Below are 19,116 nucleotides of genomic sequence, written 5' to 3'. Positions count from 1 at the left end.
GTTCAGCTTGGCAACGATCGTCCGATACAATAGGAGTTCAATTATGTACAGCGTGTAATCTCACAGAGCAGAGTCGCCGATTTTGCGTTGATTGTTTTTTTTTTTTTTTGTAAAAATATACGATAAAAGGTCCCATCGAAAGGCGAACCGTTCATGTTCAAGTGCTTTCTTATGGCAGTCCTCCTTCTGTGAACATTTTGTAACTCTTTCATGCATGCTAGTTTTGCTTACAGTTGTACGGTTTACTCGACGACATTTCGATCAATAAATTATAATAAATAACGTAAGAGGGTGGTTCCCGAAATTGGAGGGGTATCTTGAGGGATGAAGATCGTAAAATGTCATGCTGAGTATTGGTACTCTGGTACCAAGCTCTATCGACTGGGGCATGAAAGAGTTATGCTGTCGAATCAGTGCAATTAATGTTTAACACCCCGGTGATCAAGGACTGCTATTTTAAATGCTACACACAACTGTATGTAATTCAATTTGGTATAATGGCTGTAACTAGACTGCTGATTGTATGTCTTGTTTTTTATGTCTTTGATGTCAATTCTTATACTGACTCACTTAACTGTACCACCTGAATTAACTCAGAACCTACTTGTTGCATCAAAAAATTTCACGGGTGCATATAATGGAATAATTGGTTTCTTCATACTTCACTTTGTTATCGAGATACGAGGTCAGTATTAAGTTATGTGAGGTTAACAAGTAATAATTACCCAGATATTCTTTAGCTAATCTTTGGTGGAAGTATGATGACAAAACTTTTTCCGTTTTAATTTTTTTTTTTTTATGAAACTTTTACCAACATATTCGTGACAATTTTCTGATTAAAATAAGCGCAAACACGATACAATTTAGATTATATTTACTGTTCTATTATCCGAACGCTCATGTGCAACTAATTGGTATGCATAATAGAGATTCCACTCTATCTTGGATCAAACGTGTATGTATGATTCGAATTGTGTCGTGTTTGGACTCATTGTAATCAGAAATGCGTCGCGAACATGTTGGTAAAAGTTTCATAAAGAAATAATTTCAAATAAACAAGCTATCACGGAATTTGACCGAAGATGCATTGATGGTCTTATTTGATATGAAGATATTTTTATTAGAAACTTTTTGTTACGTATCGAGTAGGTTACGAATAAATTCAGGTGATACAGTTGAGTAACTCACCCTGTATGACTTGTAAAAATTTAGCACATAGGAATCGGTGAACTAGTTACAACCCTACATTAAAATCTTGATCGCAAGAGGATTAAGAAGAAAAACTGTTCTGCAAATGATGCAGGAACTGCTAGTGAGTTAGACACCGTTCAAACGAACATTCTGCGCTTTCACAATAGTGTTGGACGATGTTTGAAACTAGTATTAAACAGGAGGTAACAGTTGGAATGGAAACTAATTCGCCAGAAATAATTGGACGTAAAACCTCCGGAATTAATCCTTTGCTGGAGGAAATTAAAATTGAATGAAAACTCTCGAGAAGGAATACACTTCACTGTTCCAATTCTTAAAAAAAAAAAAAAAAGAACTAGACTACAGATGTTTATGCAATTCACGTGATATGTTAAAAGACTAATTTCGAAATAGATTAGCCAAACAAAAATTTGTCTAGATGTTCCTGAAGAAGTTAAAATGGAATAAAAATGTTATGCAGACATTTAAAAAAACTATAATATTATAAATTTTGCTAAATATAAAATTCGCAGTCTAGAGACAACGCAAAACAAATACTATTAAATTCACCGTGGGTCAGAACACACCCAGCTCGGCAAAGGATTCCACGGAGTCATTCAAATAAATATACGTTCTCGACAAATTAGTTTCCTCGATCGCAGGAAAAACATTTTCATCAACAAAATTCCCTGTCATCTTTTGACTCCCAATCGCTACGAGCAACGTTTACATAAACAAATAATCAGGGAGTCGAAAGAATCATAATTCGGTTTCACCTTTCGATCGGCGTTTAGGACAAGTGTGTCTGGCACAAAAACAAAAATAACATTCTTTGAATATCAGGAGATTGTGTGTACTGACGAATAAATTAAAGACACGTTTATCACGTATATTTGATCATTTTTTGAAAGCATATATATATATGTGTATGTGTGTGTATATATATACATATATATATATATATACATGTATATATATATATTCAGATACAATCTTGCGTTCGTCGCAGAGCTTCAGAAGTGTTCGACGAATCCGTAACAAAAGGGAGAGAAGTCGTCTTCGTTCTTCCCGGAGGCCAACAGACAGCTCCAACGTATTTTCAGCTTCTCTGTAAACCGCAACTGAACGCGAAACAAAACCATCCCCGCGTGCCAGAGGCTTTTGTCACACGGTTCATCTCTCTTTTTCTGCTTTTTTGTTTCTGTGTAATTAGAACAGGTTTTATCTCGTGTGTACCCCTCGAAAAAGGAACTGAACTGAGTCTCATCTGGGAACGTTACATAAAGATATATATGTTTGCTTGTGTTATGTACCTACGCGTTCCAATCGCGTATCATATACATGTATGTACACACACACACATATATATACATATATATATTTTTTTTATGTATACATACATGTATGCCTACGCTGCGTTAAAAGACAGGATCAAGAAAGTAGTGACTTTAAAATGAAACGTATGCGCGTAAAATTCTACAGCGTATATAAATATATACACATACTTGTACATAGATATGATATATACACATATGTGTATATATAAGAATCCCATGAGAGTCCACACGGTAACTTGGTAAAACTGGCGGTTGGCTTAACACTTTCCTGTTAGGTTACAATCAAGATTTTGTTTCATTTTAATCAGCATGTCGACTGTGTGTCAAACTTAAAAATCCATTCTTCTGGTGATTGTTTTACATTCTTTGTAATGCGTAGATAACGTAAGTCGATGTTTAAGTGTCATTAAATATTCTGATTGTCGCTCGTTATCCAGTGATTGACTTTTATTACTTGCGCCATTGAAAAGATAATTAAACAAGATTAAAATTACTGTTTTGCAGATCTCGAGCAGTTCTTTCATTAAAGGCGTACGCAACCATGCCAGTATCAAGAAATTCCTTCTTGCTTTTTCTTAAAGTTTTGTATGCGTAGACACACTGAAAATGATTACATATCATGTGAGACAAATGTTAATCATTTGTCACCTTTGTTTTTAGACACTGAAAATGATTTTATTAGCTTAGAATTGAAAGACGTATTTTTTAAAATGTAACATTATAAGTAGATGAAGTGTCGTAGCGTAAAACAGAACATAGCGTACAACATTCTGACGTCTCAATCGTTGTACTTTTAAACTGGGTGTCCCAGAAAGAGTGTAGTCCAAAAAAAAAAAAGAGGTGATGGCTGAGGTCATTGGAGTAACTTTTTCCTTTGCCAATTCACGCCGAGACACTTTGTTTTCGTTAATAACTCGAAAAAAGGATCTTCAAATCACTTCAGCAATCATGCCTTTCTTTTTCCAATAATCTTTCTGGGTCACCCTACATGTATATTTATGGTTAACCCTTTCACGATTAAATGGAATTAATGATCAATCAATGCACATGCTTGAAAAAACTGAATTCTTTCAGCGAAGAAGAACGCTTTGCCTGCAACGAGCCTCCATTTCCTTACTTTTCAAAATTATTGAAGGATCGTACCCTCTATTGTTCGTACAAAATTTGTTTAACTTTAAGTAATATAAAGAAATAAAAACAAACTATAGACATTCAACATTCTCGACAAAAATACTTTTCTTACGAACTACTCGCAAGGAAAGAATGTTGGCTTCGCTAACATCTTTTAGCGAACCAAGGTCACATACACCTTGAACAAACTGCTCCGTCAAAATCCCACAAGTCAACATGCTGCCGATTCAACAATTAAGACGCAGTCGACGCATTTCAACCTCTCCACGAACAAACCACAGTCGAGCCAAGTTTCAATTCTGACATAAAGAGTCGTAGAACGTTGAAGAGAGAATCGTCTGGTGATCTTGATCAGGAAAGTGTTAAGGTATTCAGAGAATCAGTGTTGAACAGGAAAAACGCGTGTCCTCTTGGGTCTGTTTTCGTCCCAGAAGTCTTCGCAAAGGAACCAAACGACGAGATGTCCCCGACTAGCTCACTCTACCGTGTCTTGATGTTCCTCTTTGCTTCTGATGTGAAATCCTCTCTCGCTCTTTTTCTCTCATTTGCTCTCTCTCTCTCTCTCTTTCTCTCTCGTTCTATCTTTATATTTTGTCTGTTTGTTCTTTAATGTCTCGAACGATGCGAGGAGTCTCCACGTTCGTCGCGGCGATCTCTTTCCCGTTCTCGTTCCCGTTCACGTTCTGGTTCTCGTTCTCTCTCCGATGGTCTGCGGCTTGATTCTCGTTCTCGATCTCTGTCTCGTTCACGCTCTCTGTAGCGATCGTCATAATACCTACACAAGTCACGTCAGCCAATTATCTTACTTTAACGGTGGTACCAGTTTTTTGTTTTGTTTTTGTCTTTAAGATGTACAACATTGAATTATCTTATCGTTACGCTAAGCTCCCTTGTGTGACAACTCTCTCCCTCTCTTTGTATACAAGTTCGCTTTATTCTTTTTTTTTTTTTAATAGTTTGTACTCCTCTTTGTTTGTGGAACTGTACGACCGGTTAGAGTATAGGGTTGAAGACGAGTGTAGCACGGTAGGAATTTGGTTACCCCTGGCAAAAAGTGAGAAATCATCAATAATATAAAATTACTATCAAGCATATACATATGTTTAAATTGTTTTTGTCATTGACGAAAATGTTACATAAATATCGAAACATTATTTTGAACAAAGATCTTTTTGAGTTATAAATACATGTAAATTGCTTGGAAAATATATAAACATTTTGCAGAAAGAAAGGAACAAATTGTAACTTTTATACTTGGTATTTGAAAAGTACTTATGCCAATTAATTAACTACTTCATACATATTTCTTAGGGTAATCACTTTTTGCCAGGGGCAGAGTATCGAAATTTAATTCGTTTGAAAGTTAAGCAAATATATCATATGCAGACAATTTTTATTATATTGATACTCGAAAAGTTCTCTATAATGTACTATATATGGAGTGGGTCACTTAGAACTGGAACGCAAAATATTCTTCTTGTTTTTAATAGCGTAAAAAATATTTATTTCGAGGTGGCAAATATCACGATGAAAAGAATTTTTCAAGGTCACACTTCGAGGTCATACTCTTACGTTACTATCACCTTTATAATGAAATCTCAAAACTCAAAATATGAGTGTGAAAAAGGAGTTCTTTTTGTAACAACATTTTCTCGTTTGGGACATTTCTTAAAACTTTTTTATGCCATTAAAAACTACAACGATATTTTGGTTCTGGTTTTACGGGACACCCTGTATATTGGCACCTAAACGAGCAAAGTGTACGATGCAAACAGGGACTGGAATAAACAAACTAATTACTCGATCGATCAAGCTTCTCCATACCATTACAATACAATTATATTATTTATGTTTCATCTTTGTAATAACAATAGTAGCTACTTGAACACTGAACCACTTCCCTTTCTCTTTCTACTTTCGTAAGTATCCCTCGTAACCGAACCTTTATCATCGAACACTTGACCCTCGGAGACCCGTGGCGGGTCAGTATTGACCCATATATACATATTTTACTTTTGAACTATTAGAAATTTTACAACAGCTAATACTTCGACTCTCGATTATTTTTCTATCTAAATAATATATACGTATGCCCCTTTTAAATCAATCTCTTCGAATATTTCTGGAACTGTTGGAAATATAAAAGAATATTGTAAATAAAAGTTCAATGGTTTCAAAGAGTACATAATTTAACGCAAATATTTTTTACAGATAATCCCATACAAGTCATATGAAGGTCAACTGTATTGTTTTAAATAAAATCATATATCTTCGAATGCAGTGATTAATGCAGTTTCCAATTCATTACAAAAAAGTACTAAACCACACATACCCAAAAACCGTTAATTAAAGAGATATTTTAATTTGAATACCGTGTACTGCTCTGCAGTTCTATTAAAATATCTCGCAAATTAACGACTTTCGACTACGAGTGGTTTAATACTTTTTTGTAGAGAATCGTATACTGTATCAACCACTGTATTAAAAAATATATCATTCCATTAAATTAAAATAGTTGTCCTTCGTATGACCTCTAAGCATCCACCCACGAAACATTTTTTATATCACCAACAATTTCGTAGATATTTCAAGGTGATTTAAATGGAACACCCTGCATATTTTTGTAACTTGGGTCTAAGTAGACCCGGCACGGGTCACCAAGTATTTGTGGCGCTGTTTGAACCTCTTTTGCATCGAACAACGGATAGAACATATTTTTTTTTGTCTGTTTCGAGAAATACTACATGCATTCACTTTAATGGAAAAAAAGTATAAATTACCTAGACGCCTTGGAAGACGAGACGGGAGGCGTCTCTGGCGGTTCTTCTTTTACTCTTGGCCTGGCTGACTGACGTGTCGTACTAATGGAAAATGCATACACTTTGTTATGGACTTATACTGTTACCCGGAGGCTTAGTACGTTGCTTTATGTTAAAACAAGAAAATATTCAATTTTTTTGGTCTCTGTCTTACGAGTCTACGAGTGTGACCGCACACTTCGGTTATAACAGCTCGATATTACTCTTAAGGCATACACCAATCTGAGAATTGTTTCCTTCAGATCGGTTGGCATAAACTAGTAATGTCTCCATAAATGTGAAAACTTCGGAAAAGTCAACGTGTACAAACACTGTTCTACTTGATCTGTCGTTGGCATCGAACGTAGGAAAGGATAGCGAGTAAACAAACATTGTCGCCAATGCGAGACAATACTAATCTAATGAAAAAACCTTTTTGTTTTTAATGATTTTTCTTACGAAACTTTTACTAATATGTTCGTGACGTTTTTCTGATTAAAATGAGTCCAAACGCGATACACTTTGGCTCAGGTTTACTTGTTTAATCCACGATATAGTGGAACCTCAATTATGCGAACTAATCAGTGGAATATAAATGTTTAGATAATAAAATCATCCAGTTACAGTGTCAGATTAATTCTTTACTGATTTGTAGAATGACTCGTATTGTATAGTAATAGCTTTCGATTGAATTAAAAAATCATTGGTTCGCATAATCAAGATCTTAGTTTACCTGGAATTAAAGGAGTAAATATGCTCCAAAGTATGTCGTGTTTAGACTCATTTGAATAAAAAAAATGTGACGAATATGTTAGTAAAAAATAATAAAAAACAAACAAGTTTTGTTATTCAATTAGTACTATCTCATCAATATATGTGATCCTGAATCATGTTGCAAATATCATGCACCTCTTTTTTTTACATATTTGGAGACATTACTGTGTATGGATATACGCATTCATAGTTCTGCAGAGTTGGGCATTGATCAATTAAAATTTTCTATTTGATTCATCACCGATTATAAATAATTAATCAGTGCTTCTGACTAGGCATTAATTAGACCGATTAGCTAATGCTTACAATGGAACAGAATTAATTTGTTCGATTTATCAATGCTTATGATTAAAGGGAATTAATTGTCGTAATTGATTAAATCGATTCATAAGATTAATCGTCAATGCATTGGAGTAATCGTGAATACTAATTTCGTCAGTGTAGTAATAAATTCATTGCAAAAGTAAATTTTTCTAAAAAATATATTGCAACAAAATATATATTGATAACCGAATACTATGTAAATATTTAGTTCACGATGAAGAAATGTAATAATTTATGATTGAATAACATCTTCAAGTAATTGCAATTATATATCAGCTGAATTACAAACTTTAATTACACTATTCCACTTGTAAATTGTTAACTATATTAAATATTGCCGAACTCTGCAGTTGATTATAGACTTCTACTATCAGCGTGTTATGATAATTAATATAAATTACAATTAACGGTCCTACACAAGTGCAACTGTACACACTTGCGCAAGAAACCTTGTGATGTATATTTTATGTAATTTCTTAAACCTGAAACTATACTTCCATACACCTATACTGCAATATAAATTAGTATAACACAAAATGTATAATAAAGTATCAATATCTGATGCATCTATATAGCTCCAGGGTTAATAATCTCATTGTAATAAAATGTTTATACATACTACCATGATGTAAGAACTACCATGAGTAATATCTGTATGATTAATAAATACTAACATAGTACAATGTTGCACCAGTACCAGCTTTGAGTCTTATCTTATTGTGCAATAAAATCATGTTTTCCCTAAATTATTAATCGGTACATTGCTTCGAAACAGAAAACATAATTGTATATCCTCATCGAATGATAATTACACATTATATCAATAATGTTGAAGTTATAATGATTTTGTTTCACATATTTCGTCGAACACACATTGTCGGTTTTTAATGTACAAGAATTAATCATTAATTTATGAACTGCCTTTCGTAAACAAAATAAAAAACTAATGGAATAGTAATGGAAACTCATTAATCATGCATCGATCGAGATCGATTTCAAGATTATTGAAATTACCAAAATTACAAATCTTCTGTTCAACATTAAATTCCCCCTACAAATTATAAAAATTGCAATCTTTCATTAAACATTAAATTCCCTCAAAAAATCATTTATGTAATTTAACATTATATAATATAACACTGTTTCCATTATTTTAGCCTGCACACCGCGCAAGCAGTTCATAAACTAAACAATTAATTTTCATTGTACTATAAATACATTGGTCAATCACTGTACCGAAATATTCTAAAAAAATATCAAGTAGTACTCATGCCAGAAATTGCATGTTCACACGATGGTTTTACACATTTATCAAGTTCTGATCTTGCGAAAGAAATTAGAATCATACAGGAGGAAACCAAAGGGAAAAACGACAGAGATATACATATGTATATATCTTAAAGAAGCTACAATTCGTTTGAACTCTCAGTTTGTTCGATTAAATAAACAGTTAACGCATCAGGAAGACTATGTTACACAGCTTCGACCATTAACCTTTTATTGATGCAAATCAATGTAAAATTCAGAGAACATTTTGCGATATCGAGTGCACTCACATACACATTTGAGATACTATAATTGTAACGAAATTCGTTTCTTTCTCAGATATACAGTATAGAATAAGTGTGCTGACGCGTCTCCTCTTTTTACCACTGTAGCACGCTTAATTTTTCCTACTTTGTATCTGATGTATCATTGATCATGTATTAATCACTAAACTCCAATAAAAATCATATTCAATATTTAAAAGACAAATTTCACTATCAAATTTACAATTCGTAAACTTCAGAATCGTATTCAATATTCAAAAGACAGCCTTTCGTTTGCTTATACTGAATATTTCTGGGTAATAAACGAATCGACTAAAATTAGAATCTTACTTTTTAGTTTTTCGTAGTCAAATTTTGAACACTAGAAAATTTACAATTCGCAAATTGAATATTCTTATTCCAGCTGTACAGCTCTAGTTACATTAATATAATTATCATTATTTATATATATAATCTTCCTAGAACAGTGTTTTATGTAAAAGCTGAGATCGCAGTACTAGTGGCTATATGACTTCATTGAGTACTGTAAAAAACCTCCTTTTCTTTGTTGCCAATAATTAACTATAATGAGAATCATTTACTTGCGTCAACGTCCACCAATGACATTTTAAAAACAATTCGAAAGATCTGTTACATCCGAGCAAATTTAAAAAGATTTGAAAATTGTAAAATCATTCGTTTGTCCCCGAATTAACAATATTTACTGCACAAATTTTTAATAAATACATAATAATAATTCTTTATGTCTTGAATTATAATTTTTTTTCTTCTAAAAACCTTTTATTTTGTATTTCGAATTAAGCGCGAATGCATACAGTAAACGAGTTAAATTTTATAATAATGTATATTAAATTTATAGTAATATTTTGGTCATTTTAATCGCTTTCATTATTTATATCTATCTTTAATAAAGAATTGAATAATACGAAATTGATCACAAAATATGTGAGTGCAGTGCATAAAGATTAATGCGAGGAGTATAACAGCTGTTTAAATTTCAACATTGATTATTTAGCTAAATGATAATAGCGCAGAGCACCTGAATCGCGATATCTGATAGTTTGTAAATGACGTCGATTTATCGTCTCCACCATCACAACAAAATGAATATTGATCAATCGTTACATTTAATTAATTAACATTTGCTTTGTTATGATTGTAACACAAAGAACATGATTATTGAACACATTAATTGCTACGTTATGTACCATTTAGACCTTAATGTAACTTTATCTTTACTTCAAGCAATAAAAAAGATAATAACTTAATTTTGAGACATGTAAAAGGACATTAAATTACAAAAATTTGAATATGGTCATTGTACGGAAAGTTGCAAAAACACTAGACATTTTCTTAAAATTTGTTTAAACGAGGCATAAAAATATTAAATAGCAATTAATATGTCGAATTATAAATTTATTCTCGTTTAACCCTGTTACTGTTCTTTAAACAGCACAACGTCCAACTAATCAGATCGAAATTGTTCTCTAAAGGTGGCTACATTAAATTCGAAATTATTTACATTCGAGTCTATTTTAAAAATGATGTCACAGTGAAAGGGTTAATTAATTTCATATAACTTTAAATCGTAATGTATACTAAATCACAAGTTACAGGTGTCTTATAAATTATGTTGACGAGACTGTAAAATTATCTACGATCCTTGTCTGTAGCCTTTCGTTAATCTATTTTAAATAATGAACCAGTATAGATGGTAGTAATACAGCAATTACAGAATTACAACGAATGCTGACGACAATGATCCTGACACGTTCGACGGCAATTGTTCAAATTTTCTTCTCTAATCGATAAATAAACATCATCGCACAGTTGGGCATTAGTCAACATTTCTAATTCATTGATTTTATCAATTAATGCTTATCATTAGAGACAATTAGACGTAAAATATATAGACTATTGACGAATATCGTCAATTAATTAAACAATGACTATAAATTACATTAATCATTGATTATCAATTTTGATTTAAAACCAAAGTCAAATTTTAATTTGTTTTCTATGCATCTAGTAAATTATGTTAATTTAGATTACTTTGATCAGTGTTCAAATTTTAATGATAAAATAACAAGAATATGTTACGATTATGGCAAACGTGTATAATTGAATATAATAATTGGACAAAATTCAACATATTGCAATTCAACTTAATCCTTGAACATAATTCGAATATGTATTTGAATTGTACAACACAATAGTATAATTGAATTTATTGGATAGTAAAAATGATTTTAATACTTAATCATGAATCCAGTCGATGATTAAATAATTTACACATTAATCCAGTTGGTGAATTAACATCTGTTTCAGTTAAGATTATGACTTAGTCAAGTTCAGTATTTAATCATAAACTGCTATTGATTATCAAAGATTTCATTTAAAGTCAGTTATCTACGATAAATATTGCCCAACTCTGCATCAACGAAAGTTTTACAATAAATTCCAGTCAGCAGCCTAAAACTCGCAGAACAGATTAATGCATTCTTTATCGCCCATTCGCCTACGGTTATACTTAATTAACTCGAATCCTCGCTGGACACCGAATTAATTACACGAGATAATTGCTTTGTGAAAAGAACGTTTCTCCCAGCGAGACAAGCTTACGTTACTGGGAACAGTGTGTATCGTTGTACTAACGATTTTGTATTAGCGGCACGCGATGCTTTTCTGTGTACTGTTTATAATAAGAATAATAATAATAATGATAATAATAATAATAATAATAATTAATAGTAATAATATACAAATTACGTGTACAACGTGGACTATTTCAAGAAAACACAAGTTCTGTTGTGTGACACGCACGTATTATTCATAATATGACAAGAAACATGTTCAGTTGTCACAGTGAATAAAATTTGAATTATGTGAGGAGATTGTGTTGAGCTTACCTTTCTTCTCTGCTTCGCTCTCTATACTCGCGATCTCTTTCGCGTTCACGATCCCTCTCCCTGCTTCGTGATCGTTCCCGTGGATATGCTTCGCTGTAATAACGTTCCCTGTCGCGATCGCGATCCCTTTCCCTCTCGCGATCACGCTCTCTGTCCCGTTCCCTGTCCCTATCCCTGCTTCTCTCTCTGTACTCCCTGTCACGGCTTCTTGATCTCTCGCGTCTCCTTCTGTGACTGCGCTCTCTATCGCGGGAACGAGACCGTTCTGCAACCACCAAAACAACGTTAGAACATTCTAATATACACGCCAAATATCCTAGTACGTGTACACTGCTCCCCTAAAGGCAATAGGCTAGACACAGTCGTACAGCATCAAGAAGTTAATAGATAACCCTTTTGCGGTCCTACTTAACAAAGGAATGAAGCTTACCTCTTCGCGCAGACCCATAGCTCTTAGTTTCAACGCCGCGTAGTGTATCTTGCAGAGAGCTGATCAGAATCTTGCATCTGTCATCGGCAGCGACCTTCGACTGCTTTATCAATGAGATAGCAGTAACCAGAGTCTCGATGGCGCTCGCATACTCTCCCGCAGCAGCGTCTGACACTGCTCGACCAATGGCAGACGAGGATACTGTTCTGTTTCTGGTCATTATTTCCTCAAACTCTTGTTCCGTAAGCGGTGGGGGTCCTTCAGGACGATGATCGGGTCCTGGCGCACCGTAAGGTGGCTGCAAATGTTTGTCGGATTTCATCATGGTAACTAATGTTCAACAGAAGACACGTATATTAATTAAAAACGTATAAACTGATTATACTTGTGTTGCAGGTGGCCCGTAACCGTGAGGTGGTACGTGAGGTGGACCATGAGGCTGACCGTGAGGAGGTCCGTGAGGAGGACCATGAGGTGGTCCATGTGGTGGGCCATGCGGAGGCCCATGAGGTGGACCAGGAGGGCCTGGAGGATGCTGTCCTGGATGCTGATGGGGTGGTCCTTGTGGGAAGAATGCGGGATTAACGTGCGGCGCCGGAGGTCCTTGCGGAGGTCCTTGAGGCGGTCCTCCGTGTCCCGGCGGTGGTCCCCCTGGACCTGGCAACATTCCTGATCAATATCCATGTTAGCTTGCAACCGTACAGCAAGCTCGCAGAGAATACTGCGGTTTACATTCACTGTTACAGAGGCAGCCCGGCCCACCGACTTCGGAAAGTGGATCAGACCTTGAAAACTTACAAGGGAACATATTCAAGTTACACTAGCCGATTTTAATGAAGCAATTTGTGAGCGTTAGTTCTTAGAAAAATATTGGACACCTTCAGACGTGACGAGAGAATATTATGAATTTAATTCCATTTAAACCATTTCTCTGGCTCTAACAATTTCCAAGATATTCAATAGAATATGTTTTCACCCCTTCTATGTAGACGATGGCCGATAAAAAAGGACACGTGCTGAATATTTTTCTGAGAACTAGCTCTCACAAAAGTTTCATTAAAATCGGCTTGTGTAACTTAAATATACTCCTTTGTTAGACTGAAACGTGTTCCAAAACTCATGCGGGGTTCAAAAACAAAAACAACTCTACAGTTGATTAAAATAAATTATCGACCTAAACCAAGCTCCCCCCTTTGCGCACTCGATAGCGTATGCTGTTTTGCTTTAGGATATGCTTGCACAATACCACGATGCCGAATTCATTCTCAATAATATAGTGTGTCCGAAAAATGTATTTCCTTGATAGGAGCGTTTCCCAAGGTCATCCCTTTCAAGGAAGTACAACATTTTTGGAACATCCTTAGATTCCCCCTTGATCCACATACCCCGTCAATTCGAATATTAAAATGGTTTCTCCTCGAACGATAACATGAAAACTAATGTTATTTCCCATGTTATCACTGTCTGAAACACCTTGTACCTTCATACTCCTAAGCAAGAAAATTTCCCTCAATATCATGCATTATCGTGTGGAAGGTGTGGTAACATAAACACGGTCTATTGTATATTGTTAATATTCAATGAACGTCCGAAATTTCTCACCACCCATCGAACCTGGAGGAGGTCCTCTCTGTGGTGGGCCTTGACCAGGTTGCGGGCCTTGCATATGTTGATGTTGAGGGAAACCTGGTGGTCCCTGAGGCCCGTGATGCATCCCTATGCACATTGAATAAAACGTAAGTGAACGTTCGTTCGTAGCAGCTTCGTTAGACGGTGATTTATCACACTTAATTCGAGTCGCTTACTTAATGTTCATATTGTGTCTGTGTCGTGTTTTCTTTTTTTTTTATTCGTTTCGCATCGTTCGATGCTTTTGAACGCAGAGAGTACACTTTTGTCACGATATTACAGTTATTGTCACGCATCTATTCTATCATGCATACTACACACTATGAAGAGAAGAACTTGAAAAGATCATAAATAATATATGAGATGAAGGAATAGAACAGAGTATTCACGTTCAAGATGTTTCAGTATGTTGCTTGTGAACGAGATGGAAAAAAAGATCACGAACCTGGTGGTCGATTCCATTCTGGGCGTGGCTGGGCGCCTCTCGGATCACCTGGAGGTCCACCAGGATGTCCAGGTGGACCACGTGGGGGCCCTTGACCAGGCGGACCAGGTGGGCCACCATGAAATTGCTGAAGAGACACAAGAAGACACAAATTTAATCATTGTTCCATTAAAAATCAGGTTCTATGTTCAAAAGTAGCGATAATTCAATCTATCGATGAGTAATACTTAAGGGGGTATTCTTATTTTCGAGGTCGTTTTTCCCCCGAAAAACTATTGAACCTTTCGCATTAGGATTTTTTATACACATCAAAATTACGTAAGTTATATATATTTTTGAAAACGTAGGTCCACGGTCGCCATGATTCCGGTCTTTCTACTGACCGGAAACAAAAAATGACGTTTATTAATCAGTATGAGTGCAATTATGACCTGAACAAAAAGGAATTAAAAATCTTGATTATTTACAAAATGGTGGCATTTTGAAGTCAAATTACCGATATTTTAAATATTTTTCAACCTTTAATACAATAAAAAAAAAAAACAATCGACGGATTTAAAGATTAAATATTCAAGTATCAATATCTCGCAACACCAGTTACATGGTTCGAACGCCTATAACTACGTTAATTTTACGAATACAAACAAATCCTCTTGCACACATATTCTACAACCCTTATACTTATAAAAAATGCAAAAAAAGAAAAATTAGAATACCTCCTTAATGATTGAAATATTTAAATGAGTACGTACTTGAAATTTCTGATCGTGAATTCAAGTAGCTAAAGGGGAGCCTAAATACTAGATCTAATACTGTGTATCAGAGCCAGTTATTAATCCGTTAAAACCTTTTTATTGTTCAGGGTCAAGTTAATACAAATGAAATAACATCGGCCTTCCATACTTTTCATGTTATACGTGTCTCATGCACTGTATAAATGATTTTGAATAAACAACTTCAATAAAAATGTATAATAAAGATTCTTTATTCGATCCGAGTTCAACGAATGTTTTTGAACATCCTGAATGATTTTAATGAGTTAAACGTAAAAGATAAAAATCTTACAACGTGAAAAGCAGAAAGAAACAACACACTGCGTTACCTGTGGCATATGGTAACTGGCTTCTGAAAGGTCTCTAGTGCAACTCTGTTTACGCGAAGAGTAAGACATGTAAGTGCAGAAAATATTCTTGTAACTTGTACGATAATTAACCAACGGTTTATAGAACATATGTTATAAATATTTATGCAGATTCCTGTGAAAGCTAATGGCACAGAACAACTCCCAGTTGTTCGATAATATAATCAATAACAAAAATGTAGGACACCTACATAATTGGAAGTATGTACTTTTATACCCAATTATTTATTTTGCCCAGGCGCTGTGATGATTTGTTTTTTAAGATTGCACCCATTGGACTACGCTGTGTCGGCAAGGTAGAAAATGCCATTGAAATGGTAAAATAAATTTCGAGACACCGAAAATCGTTCTCACAATCATCATTTTTGTAGAAAAACAAAACCTATTTACAAAATGTCAGCTAATTTGGTGGGTTTTCGGAAGTTTAACCCAGTGTTGAATTTCATCTATTCAGTTTTGTTGTAACTGCATAAAACCACAATCTAATCATAATACTTGAATTAACACAGTGTCCCATTTTTTTGTCTCTAATCGTACATAAAATGCAAATAATTATTGATCAGTGATAAATTAGGCGTAGCCATGAATATTTTTGAACACAGTGGCATACATACAAGTTTGATAGATACCATTCCTGGTGGTCTATGTTGACCAGGACCTGGTCCTGGAGGTCCTTGCTGCGGAGGACCACCAGGTCCACTCGGACCTCTGGGTGGTCCAGGTGGACCGTTAGGTCTGGGACCATTCCATGGTCCTTGCTGATATCCAGGAGGCGGTGGACCTTGATTGGGATGTCCAGGCAGGGGATGATGCGGTCCAGGTCCAGGACCCATGGGTGGACCATGTATGCGCGGTGGACCTTGTTGGCCAGGTCCACCTGGACCTGGAGGACCCATACCTGGAGGAGGCATTCTTTGTGGTCTCACACCCTGCGGAGGACCCATCATCATTCTGGGACCATGATTTTGTTGCGAATGCTGAGGGTGTTGAGGATGCTGTGGATGCTGTTGATGAGGTGGCATTGGTGGTTGATGCTGATGTGGATTATGGGGTCGCTGACTTTGACTTTGCTGAGGAGCTGGAGCTGGACGTGTTTTGCACTGAGACTCGAACTGAGAACACAAGAAATTTGTTTAATCAACTGGAATGGTAAAACGTAAGATATCAAGTTTGCAGAGCGAAATAAGTTTGTCGAGTCTGCTTCCTTTACATATTGCTTCAAGTGCTTTTATCAGTATCTTTTTCTTCTGGGAAACTCACTTGGTTCAGTGCTTGTTTGGTGGGAAACGTTACTACTGGGTTCTGTCCGTGCAATTCTTTCTTAGGTAATCTTTCCATGCATATCCTCATGCTTTGTTCCGAACCCAGTGATATCACGCAGAATCCTTTGGATTGTCCATTCGCCCGATTCTCGAAGAATTTCACTTCCACGAAGTCGGACACGCCAATACTTTGTACTGCGTCTGTTATGTCCTGATCACTTGTCCACTGTAACGTACAAAAATTTTGTAGTAGTTTAGAAACAAGTGAGAAGATATCAATTGTTCCCAAAACGCATACCCAAGTTAAGTTTCCAACATATAATTGATGACGTCTTCCAATTTGGTTTGGCTGAATGTTATTCCCAAGTTGATGATACGGAGCACTGCCATTTGTTTCTTCGTTTGGCGATGTAGTATCTCCTCCTCCGTCTCCACTGTTACCTGTAGAGACACCACCATTTCCGCCAGCAGGAGCTGCTATCACGTCATCGTACAAATCAACGCCGTCACCAGCGAACTCATCCTGCAAGAAATCGTTAAGAATGTGATAAAGAGAAGATAATACATAGAATGATTATGACAAAGGCTTTATAAACTAAACCAGTAGTTTAATCTGTTAACCAGAAATACTGAATTTCTCATGCAGATTTATGTTCAGTTCGATCGCACTGCAATCGGAAATGAAAGTAAGATAGTATTGTAAACATTCCAAGTACAACGTTTACAAGGATTATGTTATCAAGCTGTTATTACAATATTATTACGCCCATAGCTGTTGCATATTTTTAAAGAGTTATGTTAAATTTTTTATAAGTTATAAATATTATTCCTATACGGTTCCAGGGTAAATGCCGTGCGAAACACAGTGTTCTTACCGAAAGAACCGATGGGTGACTAGCCATCCTCCTTCGACATAAACCACATTAATACTAAACACGTATTTTTGATTAACAGATTAAAAAGGATGTGAAGCAGATAAAAAAAATGTTGTATATGTAAAAGAATTTCTAGAAACAAATCTAACGATGTAAAAAGTACAAACTCAAACTTCTCGAATTATAAATAAAACGTTTAGAAGAATTACGTCAACAAAAATGATTTGACTAAATATTACACACTCTATGGGTGTTCGAAATAGCATTTCGAGTATCAGACACCGAACTGCGTGTAAATAAAATAATATATCAATGTTGCATGGAAACTGCACTTTTCGTATCAAGCGGTGCATAATTCAAGTAATTTATTTCGGCCATTGATGCTACAAAAGTTAATTAGGAATATTTCGATAATCGGTAAGGACTGAATTTTTCGATCGAAAAACAGCGACCCGTAAAAATTCGCTGGGAGCACAGTTTCCATGTTACATTCCGTGTACGCGTTTCCACTCGCGTTCTGCTTGGCGTCCACCCGTCTCCGAAACACTATTTCGAACGCCATCGTCGAGTTCGTGAAAAAGACGTCTGAAGCCAAGAGTTAGAAAGAGATTTCAGTGAGAGCTACATGTATCGTCGAACGAAGCGGAAGAGAAACACTACTGCACGACATTCGCCTTACCGCTAACACCATTTTGATTTGCTTGCCGTGTATCTGTATTATAACACGTATTGCACGTATTAACACGTTTTCCCAAGGCGAGCGTGAACGCGCATGAAGACCCGTGGCACACTATATCGCTCGGAACAACGAAATATCGGGGAACGTTCGTCGACCGTGGCTGATCGGACGCGACAGGCTACTCGGCCCCGAACAGAACAGAGACACAGAACGCGAAACCGAAGAGGAGGATAACAAGGGCGCCGCTCGCAATCGTTACCGTCTCTCCTCCATGACGCCGGACACCCCGTTCAGCTATCAGCGCTTTTTCTCACAGTCCGGAGGATTTTTCACGGAACCGGCCGATCCACGATTACGCGTGCCAATCGCGTGTCGGTTTATTAACAATGAGAAAATCGAATTACCTGCGCGAAATCTTGCTCGAGATCGTCGGCGTACAAATCAATGTCACCGTCCGCCATTTTACGTACACCGACGCTCACTGCATTTGACGAAGCCGCCAAGCCTAAAGGGCCCACGGTCTTGTCTATAGGAGAAAACGTGTTAGCGAATTACGTTACGTTTCGACCGATGAACGGACGTGACGTCACTGCGCCATCTTGCCTCTTGTTTCGACGATAAGCGACCACGATTCGCACTAT

General features: G+C 36.0%; 1 protein-coding gene across 18 annotated transcripts in view; it reads right to left on the bottom strand.

The window, feature by feature from the left end:
* Positions 1–19,116, bottom strand: part of Cpsf6 (cleavage and polyadenylation specificity factor subunit 6) — a 24,482-nt gene extending 5,366 nt beyond the window's left edge. Inside the window, exons 1-12 of one of the 18 annotated variants that reach the window (XM_076790408.1) lie at positions 18,880–19,110; positions 17,220–17,444; positions 16,920–17,147; positions 16,274–16,771; positions 15,621–15,665; positions 14,519–14,645; positions 14,047–14,160; positions 12,889–13,113; positions 12,445–12,774; positions 12,015–12,279; positions 6,440–6,520; positions 4,209–4,434 (exon numbers count right to left, since the gene is read on the bottom strand). In XM_076790408.1, coding sequence (XP_076646523.1) covers positions 4,266–4,434; positions 6,440–6,520; positions 12,015–12,279; positions 12,445–12,774; positions 12,889–13,113; positions 14,047–14,160; positions 14,519–14,645; positions 15,621–15,665; positions 16,274–16,771; positions 16,920–17,147; positions 17,220–17,444; positions 18,880–18,936 — 2,364 coding nt within the window. In that variant the 5' untranslated portion in view covers positions 18,937–19,110 and the 3' untranslated portion in view covers positions 4,209–4,265. The other 17 variants (XM_076790405.1, XM_076790407.1, XM_076790406.1 and 14 more) reach the window with 17 other exon arrangements.

The sequence above is a fragment of the Halictus rubicundus genome, chromosome 7 (assembly GCF_050948215.1).
Source record: "Halictus rubicundus isolate RS-2024b chromosome 7, iyHalRubi1_principal, whole genome shotgun sequence".
NCBI lineage: Eukaryota > Metazoa > Arthropoda > Insecta > Hymenoptera > Halictidae > Halictus > Halictus rubicundus.
This window is presented reverse-complemented; position numbering and strand designations above follow the sequence as displayed.